The sequence below is a fragment of the Myotis davidii genome, unplaced genomic scaffold (genome assembly GCF_000327345.1).
Source record: "Myotis davidii unplaced genomic scaffold, ASM32734v1 scaffold964, whole genome shotgun sequence".
Classification (NCBI taxonomy): Eukaryota; Metazoa; Chordata; class Mammalia; order Chiroptera; family Vespertilionidae; genus Myotis; species Myotis davidii.
Genome location: NW_006298351.1, coordinates 301959 through 320016, shown reverse-complemented (window position 1 = coordinate 320016; position 18058 = coordinate 301959). Strand labels below are relative to the sequence as shown.

The 18058-nt window shown below is 43.3% G+C and overlaps 1 protein-coding gene across 2 annotated transcripts in view; it reads left to right on the top strand.

Annotated features, from left to right (window-relative positions):
- The window catches only part of BRINP1 (bone morphogenetic protein/retinoic acid inducible neural-specific 1), a 143123-nt gene that overhangs the window by 90061 nt on the left and 35004 nt on the right, over positions 1–18058 (top strand). For both annotated transcript variants that reach the window (XM_006773978.2, XM_006773979.2), the window contains exons 4-5: positions 4446–4615; positions 7301–7406. In XM_006773978.2, coding sequence (XP_006774041.1) covers positions 4446–4615; positions 7301–7406 — 276 coding nt within the window. The remainder of the gene's footprint in view (positions 1–4445; positions 4616–7300; positions 7407–18058) is intronic.

The following is an 18058-nucleotide window of genomic DNA, read 5'->3' as shown; positions in this document are numbered from 1 at the left end:
GACTTTGGGTCTGGGACGGAGGGGAGGGCGGGATGCCCTGGGATCAAAGCTGAATTGACATCTCTGCCGTGGCCCATCTCTCCAAAGCAGATATCACCACATAAGCCAGGTGGTCTGGGTTCTTGTGGTCCTCTCAGAGCAGTTGATTCTGTTGTCTGGGACCGTCTACCTTCTAGACAGCTGACTAACTTCTGTGGAAGCATGGCCTCACCTTGGAATTCGCTCAGTTTGTTGTTGGGAATGCTTAATTTGGTTATTGTATTAGTTCCTTTTGCAAGGTAGTCTAATCTGGGGAAATAATTAAAATGCAGGTGCTGTTTGGAGAATTGCCTGTGTTAATTTAAGTCTGCTTGAGAGACTGATAGTTTGAGGTTCTAATTTTACCAAGGGAGTATCATTTGTATCTTCTTGGAGTAGGTTACTTGGAAGGCCGATTAGCTGCTCCACCCTGCTCAGCCTTACCCATCCCTCCCAAGTCCAATCAGTCTTTAGGGTGTAAGGAGAAGAGGGGAGGATAAAAGGCAGCAAAGAAATGCAAAAAAGGGGGGATGGTAGAGACTACTGCAGTTAGATGCTCATGGGTCTTGCCTGCATGCATCATTTATGTTATAAACTGCCATCCCTCGGTCATCAGTTTTCTTCTACCACAGTGACGGGGTCCACTGAAGTTTGAGAAAACCCTTTGGTGGTAAGTCACCATGCCACCTCCTCAGAGGTGCTAAGTGGCCTTTGGATAGGGCTTATGGCAGCTACACAGGATACTAGATGTCTTCTCCTTCAGAGGAGGGGTGAGCACCATGGGCCGCCGTGGTTCGTACACACGCAGGGAGGAAGTGGCTGTCAGGTGGACAGGAGCTGACCAGGTGGAGGGAAGGAGGGAAGCTTTCTAGGCTGAGCAGGCAGTTGCATTTTGAGGAAGATCAGATTAGGAAGTTGATGATGTGAGGAACGTGGATTGGTTTGGCAAATTCATTCATTCATTCTTATAGTAATAGCTACTAATATTGAGTACATACTCATACCACACATTGTATATTGTCTTTCATCCTTCAAAACTGCACGTTAAGTCAAATTATCTGCACTTATAGATAAAGAGGCTAAGACTTAGAAGAGTCTGCTAGTATGTGACAAAGCTAAGTTTCTTTTCTGGGGTTTTTTTTTTTTCCAAATTCAATATATTTAAACAAAAACAGAAAAGTTAACCCTTAGCTTTTAATTTAGGGCTTTCAGTCCACAAAGCCTGCACTAGATTTCGACCCAACACCAGCCATGCATTGGTAATTCATCCACCAACCCACCCACTCCCCAAAACAGCCAAGCAGCATGGATTTGTTGCTTGTTGCTAGTCAGGGATCAGGTGAAGTCGGACTATGGATGTTAAATCATGGAGTATAAATTCTATTCTCTTGTAAAGTGAAAATCACTTCTACATTGAGTGTTGCATTAACCTGTAGCCCTTTTTTTAAACTTCTCCTACTTCCCATTTTACCTGAAAAATAAAATTCTTGCCACCAATTCAGTTCTTCCATTAGAGGCTGTGTTCTGTCGGAGTCTCTGGAAACCCCAAATGACAGACCTTTCTTGTGCGGTGAAATATATTTTTAATTTTCCAAGGCGAGGTGGTGAATTATTCACAGAGCCTTGCTCCTCTCCTGTTTCCACAGCACAACATTTTAAAATATGCAAAGCTTTGGAGTGAGTTCTGGTGTTGGACAGCGGGCCCTAGATGTTCCCTCCACATGGAGGAGTGGGCAGGGGGAAGGGAAAGATTGACTGTTGATTGAACACAAGGCAACAGGAATTCCTGTGAGGTCCTTCTACACCATCATTTCATTCATTCATTCATTCATTCATTCATGGCAAAATATCTCTTAAGGGCCTCCTCATGCAGAGGGAGGGGAGGGAGGTGGTAAGTTGTAGTGAATGAAGGGGCAGGCTCTGGGGTCCCCTTTGCAAGTTACTCTTCCTGTAAGCCATGTCTTCCCCTTGTATAAATAGAGATAACTATAGTACTTCCTTCATTCAGATTGTGAGGATTAAATAAAATGATGCATCCAAAGTGCTCAGTGCAGTGTTTTGCACCTAACAAAGTGTTGCTATTGCTGTTGGTATAGTGATTGTTGATATTATACTTATCATTTAGTGGGCTAAGAAACCGCTCACTAGATGAATGGAAGACATTGAACAAATCATTTTTCTGTCCGGATGTGAGTTTTCCTAACTATAGGAGTTATAGAAAATTTTATTCACTGTAATTTTTCCCAAGGAGAACTCTGTTTCCATTTAGGAGAAATGCTTTGATAAGGTGTTTGAGGTGTCAGGTGAGTTCCTAAGGGCATACTCAGACAACAACTGCAGTCCGTAAGCTGTCACATGTGGGACAAGGAAATGCATCTCTATGGCTCTGAGGGAGAGGAAAGTGCAAGAAAGGGAGTGAGAAGGAAGACGTGGAGGCGGTGGGAGGGCTGACAACTCAGACGTATCCATGGGATCCTCAATTTTTTGCTGAGATCTTAAACTCCTAAAATGCTTGTCATGAGTGATTTTCTTATGGAGGGTGGTGAAGGGAAGTTTTGGGGGTGAGGGTGACTCACAGGAATACCAGTTTTCCTTCGTTCCTCAAAAGATCATATTTTGGCCCAAAGGAAGCCCCCTGGAGCCTGGGTGTGTCTGTGTGATGTGCATGATAAGCTTGCAACACGCATAGACAGGTGTGTGCACATGCCTACCTGCGCTTGGATATAAGTCAGCCGTGTGTGGACCTCCCTGCACACTCAGTGCACACAGGCTCACTCTTTGGACTTGTGCTTGTGGATGCAATGTCCACATATGGGTATATGTGAGCTTGCACATGCACATGTGTGTACATTGCATGAATTTTTTTTATGTGCCAGGGTTCATGTTTTTGTACTTGTGTGTATGTTTGTGTGTCTACTCATTTCTCACCCTGCATTGTGGGAAATCTCCCCTTGGCTAAGAGGAAGGCTGAGAATAAAGTCACAGGGGTTCTGCGGGGAAGGATGAGGGGTACCCAGAGGCTACTAATAGAGTTCAGACCCCCGCTCCATCTGGAACTTGTAGCCTCTATTGACTGAGAAGGCCAGGTGCTCATCTTCCACCCCAGCCTCACCTCCCCTCCCCCGCCACACCCCCCAGAGTGGCTGAGTCCACTTTGTTCCCCTCGACAAGTCCGGCTGCAAAGAGAGAGGCAGGGCTCCCCGAGGACAGATGCCTAGGAAAGGCCTCTGTGAGGTGAAGAGGCAATTTGCAGCAATGCCCTAATGGGAAAGCAACTCTAAACAGAACATTCTCTTAATAAACAAGAAATTAAGTCTTAATAATGCAGTGAGAAGCCCATTAACCCCTCCTGATCTGAAGTTTGCTGCTGCCAGTCCTCAGTCCAGAGGGACCAGCTGATTTCACCTCCTCTCACAGGCCCTCAGAGCCTACACTGACCCTTGGAAGACTTATTCCGCTGCCACTTGGCTCTACCTTCTAACGTATTCACTTAATTTAATCATTTACCTTTCCACCCATCTATCTCTTCATCTACTCAGTCAGTCATCTATCTACCCATCCATCCATCTCCCCATCCATTTATCCTCCAGATGATAATGGATTTATTATTGAAATATTTTTGGAGTTCTGCAACCCTATCAAATTCTGAATGTGGTCCACAGCTGTGTTTGCTTTTCCACTGCAAGAGATAAGCTACAAAAGAAGTCCTCTGGTTCTCTCAGCCTGTAGCTGTCTGTCCACCACCCTCAGGGTCACGTTATTCTTCTATGAAGTAATATAGACAGTGTCTGACTTCACAGAGCACACAGTTTAGATTTTTCTCTGTAACAAACACATTTTTTTCTATCTCTTTTTCTCAACTATGTCTTTATCTATCTGTCTATCTACCATCTATCTATCTCTTTGGCTTTCCACTATTCCATCCATCCATCCATCCATCCATCTGTCCATCTAGGAAGGGGTAGCAGAAAGAGAAGGAGAGAAAGGGAAGGAGGGAAAAGGTGAGGGGAGAGATGAGAAAAGGAAAAGGAAAAGGAGGAACTGGATGATGAGGAGGAAACAGAAGAAGGAGAAAGGAATGGGAAGGGGCCATCTCTGGCCTATTCATCAATTTACAGAAGAGACTGAACCTCAAAGAGAGGAGGTGAGTCTTTAGATGCTGCTGGTGAGAAATACAAAGTGGATGAGTTGGAGTCGGACTTGATGACTAAGAACTTTTCTGTGACCTTCGTCTCAATGGGGCTTAGTGCTCAAAACCACCTATGGTCTATTTCTCTTTCATTGTGCTCTTGATTTTCATTGGCAGAAGGAAATTTGGGCGAAATCAAGTGGGAGGCTTGAGGGTCTTTTCAGCCTCCACGGTCTGGAGCTGTCCCGCCCACCCCAAGGCTAGTAGGGCTGCCTGAGCTTCTTTCCTTTCTGTGCAGGGGAGGAGGCCTTGACCATGTACATGGACAAAAGTCGCCTCGACAGGAAGTCAGGGAATGCCACTCAAAGTGTTGAAGCTCTGCACCAGCTTGCATCGTCCTACTTTGTGGACCGTGACGGCACCATGAGGAGGCTCCATGAGATCCAGATATCAACTGGAGCAATCAAGGTACAGCCTGAGGGTGGGCTGGGTGGCAGGTTCCGAAGACAACAGCACTGCAGCCCAGTGTTCTGAGAGTTGATGGGCAGATACAATCCCTGGCTTCACCCCCATGGACCTTCACAGGACCCCCTGACTGATGTGGTCAAGTACATGGGCATTGTCATTGGGATGACCATCGGTACTGATTCACTAGGGCAGCCCCGGCTATAGCCATAGCATTATTAGCAACAATCTTGTCATTCACTCTCAAAGTTCTCCTGTATGGATGATTTCCAGGCTCTGTCCTAAGAGAGGAAACTGAGGCAACAATGGATGATGATTTTCTGAAGGTCACAGAGTTACAGAATTACAGTAATTTCTTTAACATTTGCCCAGGGGTTCATGGATAGAGAGTACCTTAACAGGGACTAGAACTCTAGTCTCTAGACCAGGGGTCAGTGACTATTTTCTGTAAAGGGCCAGATAATAAATGTTGAAAGCTTTGTGGGTCATATAGTCTCTGTTGCTACAACTCAATTCTGCTGCTATTACACAAAAATTAGCCATAGACAATATGTGAACAAATGGGTGTGGCTGCGTGCCAATAAAACTTTATTTATAAAGACAGGCAGTCTGTCAGGCTTAGCTACATAATGCATTAGCCAATAGAACTTTCCAAGATGATGGAAATGCCCTGTGTCTGGTCTGGCCAAGACAATAGCCACCCTTGAAATGTGGCTTCGGAGAAACTAAATGTATACATTTATTTCATTTTAATTAATTTTAATAGCCACACTAAATAGAGCAGCTGTAGACTTTTAATTCAATGCCTTACTGCACGGGAACTTAAAAAAAAACAACCAGATTCCATTTTCAGTGCAATAAATTCAGGGGTTTCCTTTATAAAGAGAATAAAGGAGGAGGTCCTTTTTGATATAATTAATCAATTCTGAGAGTTTCAGTGCAGATTTTTTGCCTCTCAATTTTTTAAAACCAGATTATACCTGCCTTGTGCGTCTCAGTCTTCAGTCTAATTTTTCCCTCCTGAATAAAATGCAGACCTAGTCTGATATTAAGACTTCCTACAATGTCCCTAGGAAAAAAGTGTGTGTGTGTGTGCGTGTGTGTGTGTGTGTGTGTGTGTGGTGGGGGCGGGGTGGGGGACAGTGTACAGGAGACCTGGACAGAAGAGTCAGAAATTGTGGCAGGCAAGAGAAAAATGTGGCGGGAGAAAGTTACTGAAGAGGGGAGGTAGGAAGGAGAGAAATAAATCAGCTCAACTAACAAAGAGCCAGTTATCCAAGAATCTCCTGTACTGGGGGGATTATGTGGTTGGGGAACTTGGCACAGAGAAGCGGATCTTGATGAAGCCGTCAGCGTCAGAGTGAAGCAAAGGCCTGGTTTTTATTATCATCAAACGGTTCTCTCCCCACTGGAAGGGGCCGGATTGAGAGATCGAAGCGCTGTCACCGGCTAATCCTCCTCTGTGCATCCAGGAAGTGCAGCCGGAGCGCTTTCTCAGAGAAATCTCAGCCCACGTATCCAGCCCTTCCCACAGGAGCCCTGTCTTCCCCACTCACCTGGGGCCTTGACTTTCCCTAACATTTCTTGACACTCCCTGGAGACCCCGCCAGCTGTAAGGCACACAGCTGACCGACCGGGGTGGGGAAGTTTTCCCCAGGGTTTCCTTTCCCCTGGGCATCTCTAGCAAAACGAATTGGTAGTTTTGATTCTCATTCGATAACAACTAGGTTCTAATAACTATATTATTATTCTCCTAAAAAAAAAAAGAATGTATGATTTGTCAAAACCCCAAAGCAAATGGTCCTGCATTTATTGATTGATTCCTAAGAGCTAGAGACTTCAAAAATAAGATCCCTTCACCTACTGAGGTGGGTGAGAGTATTAGTGACATTTTGTAGATGGGGACGCCGAGGCTTAGGAAAGAAAGTTCCAGATTCAAGGCCCCACAGCTGGCAGTGTTAAATGATGGGAAGTGTAGGCTAAAGGGCTGGCGAAGCCTCTTTTTTCCCACTAAACTGTCCCTATTCCACAGTTATCTTTCTGAATAGCTTCCCCCCCACCCCCCCACCCCCCGGTAACCACCTCAGTTATTCTAGGACAGTGTTTCGGAAATGCACCAGCAAAGCATCAGACGTTTTGTGTTGCTGTGGTGGTGATGGCGCTCCTTGCTGAGTTTATTTTTAAATGGGGACAATTTGATTGTTCTCACCTGATAATAATGCATATGCGTGTATCACAATTTCTAGAGACTTTTGGCAGTAAGATGCCCATTTTTGAACATATGCCCTATTACCAGGCACTTACATCCATCACATCTAATCTCGCCACCTTCCAGGTTAGAGAAATGAAGTCATAAGTGGACCAGCCAGGATCTAACACTGGTGCTCCTGGTTCTAAAGGCCGTGCTTTTGAAATGTACTGCTTTCACTTACTAGTTCCTATATTACTTAAAGCGACTCTGTGGAGTACCATGGACAGAGCCTGTGCCTTCTGCCTCCTGCCTGACTGGCCTGCCTTCTTGTCCCCCACTTGGTGACAGCAGGCATGGCCCTTGGCAAAGGCAAGGTGCTCAGGAGGCAGCCATGGGCTTGGGGCTAGGGTCTTTCTCTGCCGGCTTTGCTCTGCTGTGGTCTGCCTTTGTATAAAGGGTATATGTCTCATATCTGTCCCCCTTGATGTCCACTCCAGGTCACAGAGACACGCACTGGGCCCCTGGGCTGTAACAGCTACGACAATCTGGACTCTGTGAGTTCTGTCCTTCTGCAAAGCACCGAGAGCAAACTTCACCTTCAGGGTAGGTGCTGGTGGCAATGGTGGGACCAGAGGGTGGAGAGGCAGCCTGGTGGGGAGGCAGCCTGGGGAAGGCAGGCTGTGCTGGGAGAGTGAAGAAGAAGATGAAAGACAGAAAAGCAATAAAAACTGAGACATTCATGATGTAAACTCCTTTAAAAATTTAACATGAACAGGACATGAAACTCGTGGTTATTCATTAGTTTTCAGATACCAAGTATGGAAATGAGAGCTTTATCTGATTATTTTGATGAAAACGTCTAAATGGTGTTATTGATAGATGCTCTAATATATATTAAACTTTCCTATCATATCGGCTGGATTTCATACGTTATGGTGTTTGATTTTCAATGTATTTTGGCAGGTGTTATTTGAATTCTAAGAGCTATAGGAGAGTTTGAGGAGTTTTTGGTTCTATGTAATTTTTTTCCTTGTTTTTTCATCATTGGTGGTCTTCAGTATATTCCTACACACATGTGTTTGTGCTTGTAGCAGAGCTGACAAATGCGAACACTCAACACTGTATGAGTATAGAGACAGCTCTTTGGCATTGTAGTGAGAATGGAAAAATCCTAAGGATTAATTTGTTGCTCTATTTAAATATTTGTATTCATTTCATATATATTATCTATCAGGTCCTGTTAGATGTTCCATATATACTCATGACTTTATAATAATATAACCTTTAAAAATAGTAATTTTACCCTTATTAACTCATCATAAAGTGTAGAGGAGATTGTAGGGGAAACTGACAAGGCTTTAAGTACAGATGGTTCTGTTTTAAAAAGCATAATTTATAATAACAGAGAAACAACATAAAGATCTCAATTGTTCACATGAGGAGACTGAGTTACTGTAGCATTCATACAACATTTGGCAGGTGCTAAAACATTGTTTATAAGGAATTTCCAAGTGTATGTGACAATAATTGGATATAATGTTAATTTAAAAATGGATGGTTTCCAATTGGATGTATGGCATGACAATGTAAAAGAATAAGAAAAACACACAATATTGTAATATTGTAAGGAAATACTCTGAGATGTTCAAAGAGGTTACCTCTGGATGATTATGTTATATATTATCTATTTTGGGCTTCCAGCTCCTTTTCTAACTTTTCTAAGGTGATCATGTATTAACTTTATAGTCAGGAAAAGAAGTGACATGCTTTAACTTTGAGCAGACTCAAAAATGTGACCTTCTAGTAAGGTGATTCTGAATGTCAGTGGGAGGAAAGTTGGGTTGAGATTGGCAGATTGAGCTAAGCACGGCTTAATATGACTTTTATATTCTGGTTCCTTGGCAACTCTTTGATGCATGCTCTTGTTAGAGAAGATTTTTGGAAAATGGTTCAGGGAGGGCTTGGAAGTGTCACTGAGGAGCAATGAATGAAAATCTTTAGGGAAATTCAGGCCAAGAAAGTGGTTTAGTGTTAGAACAAAACATATCCTCAAATACATGAAGAATAACCCTACCTCCTTTAGTAAAGAGTAGACAGCTGGGTTTGGTAATGCCTAATAAGAAGGTCTGAACTCACTTAGGTGTGCCAGTGATGTCAGTTCCTGTGATAGCTACAGCGACCTTGAAGTGCCAGCAGGGTTTGAACCCAGGAAATTTGGGTTCAGTCTGCATTGATCACCCTGCTTGTGCACATTAGAGGCGGAGAGACCTCTGAGTTAGCACTGGGATAAATTTAGGAGGTGTTCACAGGATGTTACTAGGAAGTTATTAGATCATATGGACATTTAAAGGCTGATTTACCATAAACCTAATGAATCTTGAAGTCCAGGGTTCCCTCACCTTCTAAATCCTCATCTTTTCTCATTCTAAATGTTCACTTTCATATCTAATTTTGAATTACTTTTCTCTATAAGTCTCAGTCCCCCAAAACCCAGGCCTGCCATTGGTTACATTATTAGAAGTATATTATCCACACAAAAAGGAGGTGACAGCTTTGTCCTATTCTCGACTGATCATTGAAGCATTGGATTCAAGTCTGCACATCACACTTTAAGGGGGATACTAAGAAACCACAGTGTGCCTGAAGGAGGGTGTCTTAGATAAATAGCCGAAGAAGGTTGACTTTGAACAAAATGTCTTGTCTGCAGATACCTAAAGGATTGTCTTGCAGAAAAGGTAGTCAAATTCATTAACATGGATAAAATGGGCTAAGCCCAATCTACTGACGGGAAACTCCAAGGACCCCAGCTTTTAACTGAGATAAAATAGATCTCAGTTTAAACTCAGTTTAAACTAGATCTTCTAATGCACATTCATGCCGAACCTAGAGTGGCCTGCCCAAGTGTGTGATGGCTCCAAGTTATAAGTAAATGACATTTGGTAGGAACATTATAGAGATTATTTAATCATCGTTCCATTGGGTTGATGATTGAAGTGAGTGGTCTTGAAGGCCTTCTCAATACTGACTCTAGGGTTCTATGAAGACTTTTCTTGAAACGGGCTATGTGCCAAATTTAATGTTAGACCATGGGCATCTGAGAACAAATCAGTTCATTTCAATTCACTGTATACAGGGTGGAGGGAAAGTAAGTTTAAAGTTGTGAGCATGTGAAACAGTTTATTCTTGCACTATTAATTTTTGTATTATTTTCCATACCAATAACTATACAACTACTTTTATCCTACCCTGCATATATATATATATATATATATATTTTAAAGAACCATATTGGCATTGAGCTAGGCACAAGGATACAGTAACGAGACGCAGTTTCTACCCCAAGGAAATATATGCTCCACCAGAAAAGATGGACTTAAACAGTAATAGGCATCATGCATTTTAATGGGGGAAGATATGAGTGTTTTATGGTAGCAGTTTGTATGGGGACTTAACTTACTAGGAGGTCAGGGAAGTTTTCTTGCTAAAAGAGATGCGTAGGATGAGACCTGGAGGAGGAGAGGAGGACAGGGTCGTGGATATGGAGCATACGAAGGAGTCTTTATGGAGGGCATTCGAGGAACTGAAAAAGTCCTAGAGATGAAAGCTGAGACACTAGTGATGAGAAAGACAAAGGGATCCTTCAAATCCTGGAAGGCCTCCGCAGCACATGAATGAGTTGAACACTATTGAGAGCACTGGGCACCATGGAAGGGTTTTTACAGGGGAAGCTGCATGAGAGATTCATCTTTTGGAAATCCAGTCTGGCTTTTGAGTGATCTGTTCATTAGAGAAGGGCGGGTTACAGGTTGGTGACTGGTTAGAGGCTAGTGCAGTACTTGCAATGAGAGGTCACACATTTAGATATGAAGGGAGCAGTCGGGGTGGAGGAAAAGAGACCAATTTTAGAGTTACTTAGAAGGCGTCATGACCAGGATTCAGCAAAAAGACCGTGAGGAATATAGATAATTGAGGGAATGGAGTGTGGGGATGAGGGAGAGAGAGGATGGACAGGAAAATACATATGATTCAAGGTGATATATAATAGAGATAATAAAAGTAATGCATACTATTATGGAGACCCAGAAAGGGGAGTAATTCATTCTGTCTGTCTAAATAGAGGAATCATAGGGGAAAAGTGGTATCTGAGGGAGAATCATCTTCTGGCGCTGGAAGGTGAAAGGGAAAAGCTTCTTAAAGATCAGACAGGAGACTCCCATCCCAGGACTCTCCAGTGGTCTGATACTTACTCGGCTGAGCATTAAAAGCACTAGGTGGAAGAGAAAGGCTGATAGATCGGACTACCTTGAAATTAAGAATTTCTGTTCATCCGAAGCTGCTATTCATAGAATGAAAATGCAAGCTACTGAGTGGAAGGAAATGTCTGTGATATATGCGTCTGACAGAGAACGCTTGTGCAAAACATATAAATAACTCCTAAAACCAATAAGAAAAAGACAGACAATCCAGCAAGACAAGAAAATGAGTAAAAGATCTGAACAGGCACTTCACAAACAAGAATATCAAAGTGGCAAGTAAACATTCGAAAAGGTAATTAACTTTCCTAGTCCTCAGAAAATGTGCATTAACACCACAATTAAATGTCATAACCCAGCAGTCTGTCGGGCTCAAATGAAGAAATATGACAATACCAAGGAGCGACAGTGCGGAGCCTGGGAACTTACATGCATTGCCAGGGGCCAGAGGGGGTGATGGTGATAAGTGAGTACAACTTTGGAGAACTCTTTTACAGCATTTACTAAAAACTCAGCATGTCCTCACCATCTGACCCAGCAGGTACAACTCCTAGGAATATGCCCGGTAGAAAGGTTACCTATGTTCACCAAAAGACATGAATGTTCATTGCCGCTTTATTCAGAATTTCCAAATGGAAGTGCTCCCAGATGCACATGATTCTTTTCAAAATCATCTTGCAATGGGAGGTAGAAAGAAAGGAACAGAGACTGTAGAATTTTCAGAAATAACACTGGTTTGAGCTGCTGCTCCTTCTCAGGCATGTGCTTATAGCCACTAGCTGATTTGTCCCTCCCACCAACCAAGAGAGAGGGATTATTCTCCCCATTATACAGATGATGAAACTGAGGCTCAGAAAGGTAGAACCTCTTCCCTAAGGTTCCCTGGCTCTTCCCTAAGGTTCCCTGGGCTCCTCAGGCTACTTTACTTCTCCGGGGGAGCTGGGAGTCAGCACAACCCATTCTAGGTGTGGGTAGAATGGTAATCCGCCCCTGCCCGCCTGTGGTAGTAGAGGGAGAGGGCAGGACATGGTCAGGTCTCCTGTTCATAAGCTCCCTCCTCTCCCACATCTGTCACTTCGTGTGGCCCTGTGACCTCGGGAGGACCGCTCAGTGACCGTGGCCAGCGCATCCTTGAGATGAGACCCCGTTAGAATCAGCCTCATTAGAATCAGTCACTGCTTACGACTGAGGTCCTTCTCGCCCCATTAGCAGGGCCTGGGAGGCACCGATGGGAGTCCTGTTTCCACCATTGCATGGCTCTGTCTATGAGGCCTATTGAATAAAAGAGCAACACCTCATGCCAAATGGGGTTGCCAACCTTCACCCGGTTGCTGACATCCAAGGATTGGTTTTCCTTTATGAGCCACGGAGCTCCCTCTCCTCTTCGTTGCCAGAGGAGAAGTGGAGCTCCTCTGAGAAGTGAGCTGAAATGCCCGTTAAAGACTCAGGCAGAAAACGAAAGGACGGGGAGGATCAGCAGAGCACACCTGCTAGTGATAAGGCCGTGGACTCGTGAATCAAGTCTCCGAGCTTCTTCGGGACTTCTAATCTGCCACATGGGGATAAAAACACCTCTGCTGGGGAGCTTTGATTTGCACTTAATAGGAAAATATGTAGAAAGCACGTTGCCTGAAAACCAAGGGTGCTGAAATAAAATAATAATGATAGCTACAATTTACTGGATAATTCTCACATGCCAGGTGCAGAGCTCATATTTTAACGTCCATGTCTCATGTACACCTCAACACAGATCCATTTTTCAGATTTGAAAATTGAGGCTCCCGGGACTTAAAACCATGTTGTAGGTGGCAGAGCAAGAATTTGAAGCTCTTACACTGTACACTGTGTTGTTTTTCAACCTGGAGCATATAAATCATAACCATGCTTTTTATTAGAGCACATGGTTATAAGTTCTGCTAGTTACTTTAGAAAGGCTGTGATTTTTCTGAAATTACTTGGCAACTTGTGTATGTGGGTAGGTATACCCTTTCCATAGCTCTTCTCACACTGTCTGAATTATCCAGGCCAGAAGAGATCACATGCCTTTAGGATAGTGACTGAGGCCTTGCAACATTCTGCTGACTGGACTTTAGAAAATGCTGCCTCTAACCTGAGGAAATCTGGAATCATCTGGTGACTCGAGACTTAGTCGTGCACAAAGAGGTGGAAATTCAGATGGCAGGCTGATGATGACAGAAGGGGTATCAGAGCACTTACCTTTTAAAATACACATATATTTTGATTGATTTAAGAGAGGAAGGGAGAGGGAGAGAGACAGACAGAAACATAAATGATAAGAAAGAATCATTGATTGGCTGCCTCCTGCATGCTCCCTACTGGGTGATCAAGGTGAAAACAGGGCATGTGCCCTGATGGGGAATTGAACTGTGACCTCCTGGTTTGTAGGTTGCCACTCAACCACTGAGCCACGCCAGCCAGGCAGAGCACTTACCTCCTGGCGCACAGTCATATGGGGCTATACCTGTCAGTGAACTCTTGGCCGAGTGTGCACGTGGGATCCTGTGGGATGGATGGTCAGTGCGGTGATATGCTCTCCATTAATAACCAGGTTCCAGTCAGTTCCTTGTTGAGCTCATTGACTGTGCAGAATCCAGGCATCAAGATGTGAAAACAGAAATAAATCACTTGGGAAAGTTAATTCATTGACTCTGATAGATATGGTACCAGTTTATTTTTTACGATGATTAAGTCAATCCTTATTCCTCCTCCTCCAAATCATCTCAGTGAGAATGAAACTGTCCTTTGGCACTGCACACAGAGCAGTTCGATGTGCCTGTATTCTGTTCCAGATAGATTTACCTCATCTTATGTGTACAGTTGTACATATTGGCTACTAAGCTGTAATTAAGATCCCTGAGAGAAGAGACCATATCCCTTTTTATTTGTTTATCATCCGCTTCTCCTTACTTCAGTGTTTCGCTCTTAGTAGGTACTCAACACGTATGTACTGACTTAAGTCTATTCAAACTATCAAATTAGTTTTGTTTTGAACCTTCATTTTTATTGTGGTAAAATATACATAACATAAAGTTTATGTAACCATTTTAAAATGCACACTTCAGTGGCATTAAGTATATTCACACTGTTGTGCAACTGTCATCACTATTTAATTCCACCCCAAATGTGAAATTCTGATCCATTCGGCAGTCATTCCCCATTCCCTCTCCATTCAGCCCATGGCAAGTATTAATCTGCTTTCTGTCTCTGTAGATTTTCTTATTCTGCATATTTCATGTCAATGAAATAATATAATATGTGGTGCTTGTATATCTGGCTTGTTAAGTATTTTCAAGGTTCATCCATGTGGCAGCATGTCTCAGCACTTCATTTTTTCCATGGCTAACTTACACTTCATTTTGATGGTTGTACTACATTTTGTGTTCGGAGTCATAGGTTGATGGACAGTTAGGTTGCCTCCACTTTTTAACTATCATGAATAGTGCTGCTGTGGACATTCGCGTACATATTTTTGCTTGAATAATGCTCTACGATTCTTTTGGGTATATACCTTAAGAGTGGAATTGCTGAATAATATGATGATTTAATTTTTTCCAAAAAGGTTTGGTTCAAAAATAAGTATACTTGGTGGTCGATTACAGGATTGCATTGTTCACTTCCTCTTGGAGGATTGCCAGGGCATTGCTGTGTGACTGGAGGTGCTGTCCTGTGGGAGATGCACACTTCTCACCTAGTTGACATTGGACTTGGCCATGTGATTTGCTTTGGCCAATGGGCTGTGAGAGGACAAAATGCCTGCCTCATCTTAGGAGACACTTTAGGAGACATTGCCTTGGCTTTTGCTATTTTCCTTCTGTCAGATGAATGCCATATACCTGAAAGGCTGTCCTTCAGCCTGGATTCACAAAGAAGAAGACTCCTGGGGAAGAATCAAAGCCCCGCCCACATGAAACGAGCGATAAATAAACCGTTGTGGTTAGAAGTCATTGAGACTTGGAGGTTATTTATTACCTCACGGTAACTTAAGGAAACTCAATAATGCTGAAGCCCTGGATTAAATGACATAAACCACATTTACTTACAGACTTACTGCAGGCCTTCTCAGTGCCTTAACTGTGCTAATGTGCATTATGAGTCTCAAGAGGTGGATTAAATACCCAGAGTGTCCTGAGGGTATTTGATTCTGGGTACACTTGCAGATTTATGATTCTGCGGCAAACAGCTTGGCAAATGCTGGACCACTCGGGTTCAGTTCTATCTCCTTGCCTCTTGAGGTCAGAAATCATGTCTAATTCATTTTCCATATCTCCAGCATCGAGGGCACCTGATTTAATAAAGTGATGAGGGAAAGGACTTTCCGAGTAGTTGCTAAATTGAGCAGTTTTATTTTTGCACACCAACTGTGACCTGGCACAGAAATAATGCAAAGAAATATTTGAAAAACACACACACACAAAGCAATCATAGTCCTCAAGAATCATAATGTATAGCTATGGATCCAGAATGAAATACCTGCTGAAATTAGTGGCCAGGTCCTTTCGTATCATCTGAGCACCTGACTCTTTCTCCACTGAGTTGAAGTTAAAATAGCATCAGGTTGCAAGCTGTGCTGTTGGGAAAGATGACACAGGTCCTGCTCATGAGGGATGGCTCGAGAGGGGAGGTCATGCTAGGCACAGAGCGGAGAAGCACAGCCCTCTCCAAAGCACATTCCGTCTACACTCACCTTCATTCAAACACATTGACTGGTGCCCATGTGAGTGCCAGGCGACAGGGAAATGGGAGGTGAATGAGGCATTGCCTTTTCCATTCAAGGAGCTCACAGGTCGAGAGGAACACGGACAGAAACACACATAATACGATGTGATCAATGTCCAATTAAAATCTGAGGTATGTGCAGGATGCTTTTGGGTGCCAACAGGTGGATGCCAGAGTTGGCCAGAGGCCTCCAGGGAAAGCAACAGAAAGCAGGTGAGGCCAGGAAATGACATCAGTTGAACAATTGTCGTGTCCTAAAACTAGAAGTTGTCAGATAGTTGATTTTGTTTTCCAATTCATGAGGTATAATTTACATCCAGAAACATTTACCCTTTTGAGGTAAACGGGTGCTATGATTTGACAAACACATCCAATCATGAAGTCAAGGTACTACCATAATCAAAATGTGAAATTGTTCATTTAATGTTTACACCAGCCCTACAAGGGAAGCCTTAATGAGGAAATTGAGAATCAGAGAGGTTAAGCCTCAGTCTTAATGTCCCAAGGTCATGCAGTTAATGACAACTGGGCCAAACTTGGAGCAGGCGAGAACTTGGCACTCGGGGGCAGAGGCAGAGGAGCTGCAGGTGTAGCGAGGAAAGGCCATAGGTTAGGGAAGAACTGGGAGATGCCTGCTGATCAGGCAGCACGGAGGCTTATAGATATCAAATTTGTGTTTTAAATCATGAATTCTATGAAGAAGCTTTGATTTAAATGGAATCAACTTCTTAAGGTAAAGGGTATCTTTATGTTGACATTTTATGAAATTTAATTTTTAAAAAGTATAGTCACCTGTTTATGCTTGGTGATTTCCATAGTGTAGAGCACATTCTTTTGTTTTGTTTTGTTTTGTTATAATTAGCATTTAGAAGTCTCCCTGCCCCTAACACCTTTTGTCAGGATCAGTCCTCCTGTTTTTATTCTTTCGTTTATTTGTGTATCTCCCTCACTGAAAGTAGGTTCCATGCCAGGAAGGACTTTGTTTCTACTTCCCTGTCTTTTCTCCTGGGCCTGGAAGAGTGTCTGACACAAGAAGATCACCATTGATCTTTGCTTAATACATGAGTGAATGGCAGCACAGAGTAGACTCTTAGAAAGTCAAGGTTGAAAGAGTCTTAATGAGCAATTTGTCCAGGGGCTGGCAGGGCTTTTCAGGAAAGAGCCAGATGGTCTCAGGATTTGTGGGCCACACTTGGTCTCTGTTGCAAGTACTCAACTCTCATTGCACTGTGAACGTGGCTATAGGCAATGGTTCAATCTGTGTGGCTGTGCTCCAATGCAGTCAATTTACAGAAATATGTGGTGGGTTAATTTCACCCCTGGATCATAGTTTTCTAGTTTCTGTATCTGTGAGTGTAGGCCAGGTTATGCTGTGCTAACAAACAATCCCTGAATCTCAGTGGTTGGCGAAAGGAAATGTTCCTTTCTTACTGATGCTATGATGTGGTCACCATTGTTGGTGACTCTGCTTGTCTGGTGGCCTCCATATGGATTATGGCTATTCCTGTGGGGCTGGGCAAAGACAACCTGATGAACCCACGTGTTGGTTCTTTTTAAAACATATATATATATATTGATTTCAGAGAGGAAGGGAGAGTGAGATAGAAACATCAATGATGAGAGAAAATCATTGGCTGCCTCCTGCACGCCCTACACTAGGGATCAAGTATGCAATCTGGGCATGTGCTCTGGCATGGAATCACCTGTTGGTTCTTATAGCTTCCTTTTGGAAGTTGCACACATCACTTCCACCCCATTTCATTGGCCCAAACATGTCATGTGAACACACCTGAGTTCAGAAGGTGGGGTGGGTAATGTTTTCAAAAGGAGGACACTTCAAGGAGGGGCATTGAGTCTGAGTTAATGATAATCCAATCTGCCATGTGCCATTTGGACCTTGGGTTCTTTTTTTAAAAAATATATTTTATTGATTTTTTACAGAGAGGAAGGGAGAGGGATAGAGAGTTAGAAACATTGATGAGAGAGAAACATCGATTCAGCTGCTTCCTGCACAGTCCCTACTGGGGATGTGCCCGAAACCAAGGTACATGCCTTTGACCGGAATCAAACCTGGGACCCTTCAGTCCACAGGCTGACGCTCTATCCACTGAGCCAAACCAGTCAGGGCGGACCTTGGGTTCTCTAGAGCATTCTTACTGCATCAATTTTCTGGTTCTGTTTGCATACTTTCAATGAGGAGAAAGGAGTCCTCTACCTACTAAAGCTCTACCATCAAACCTCAGAACTTCTGCTAGTTAAAAAGGT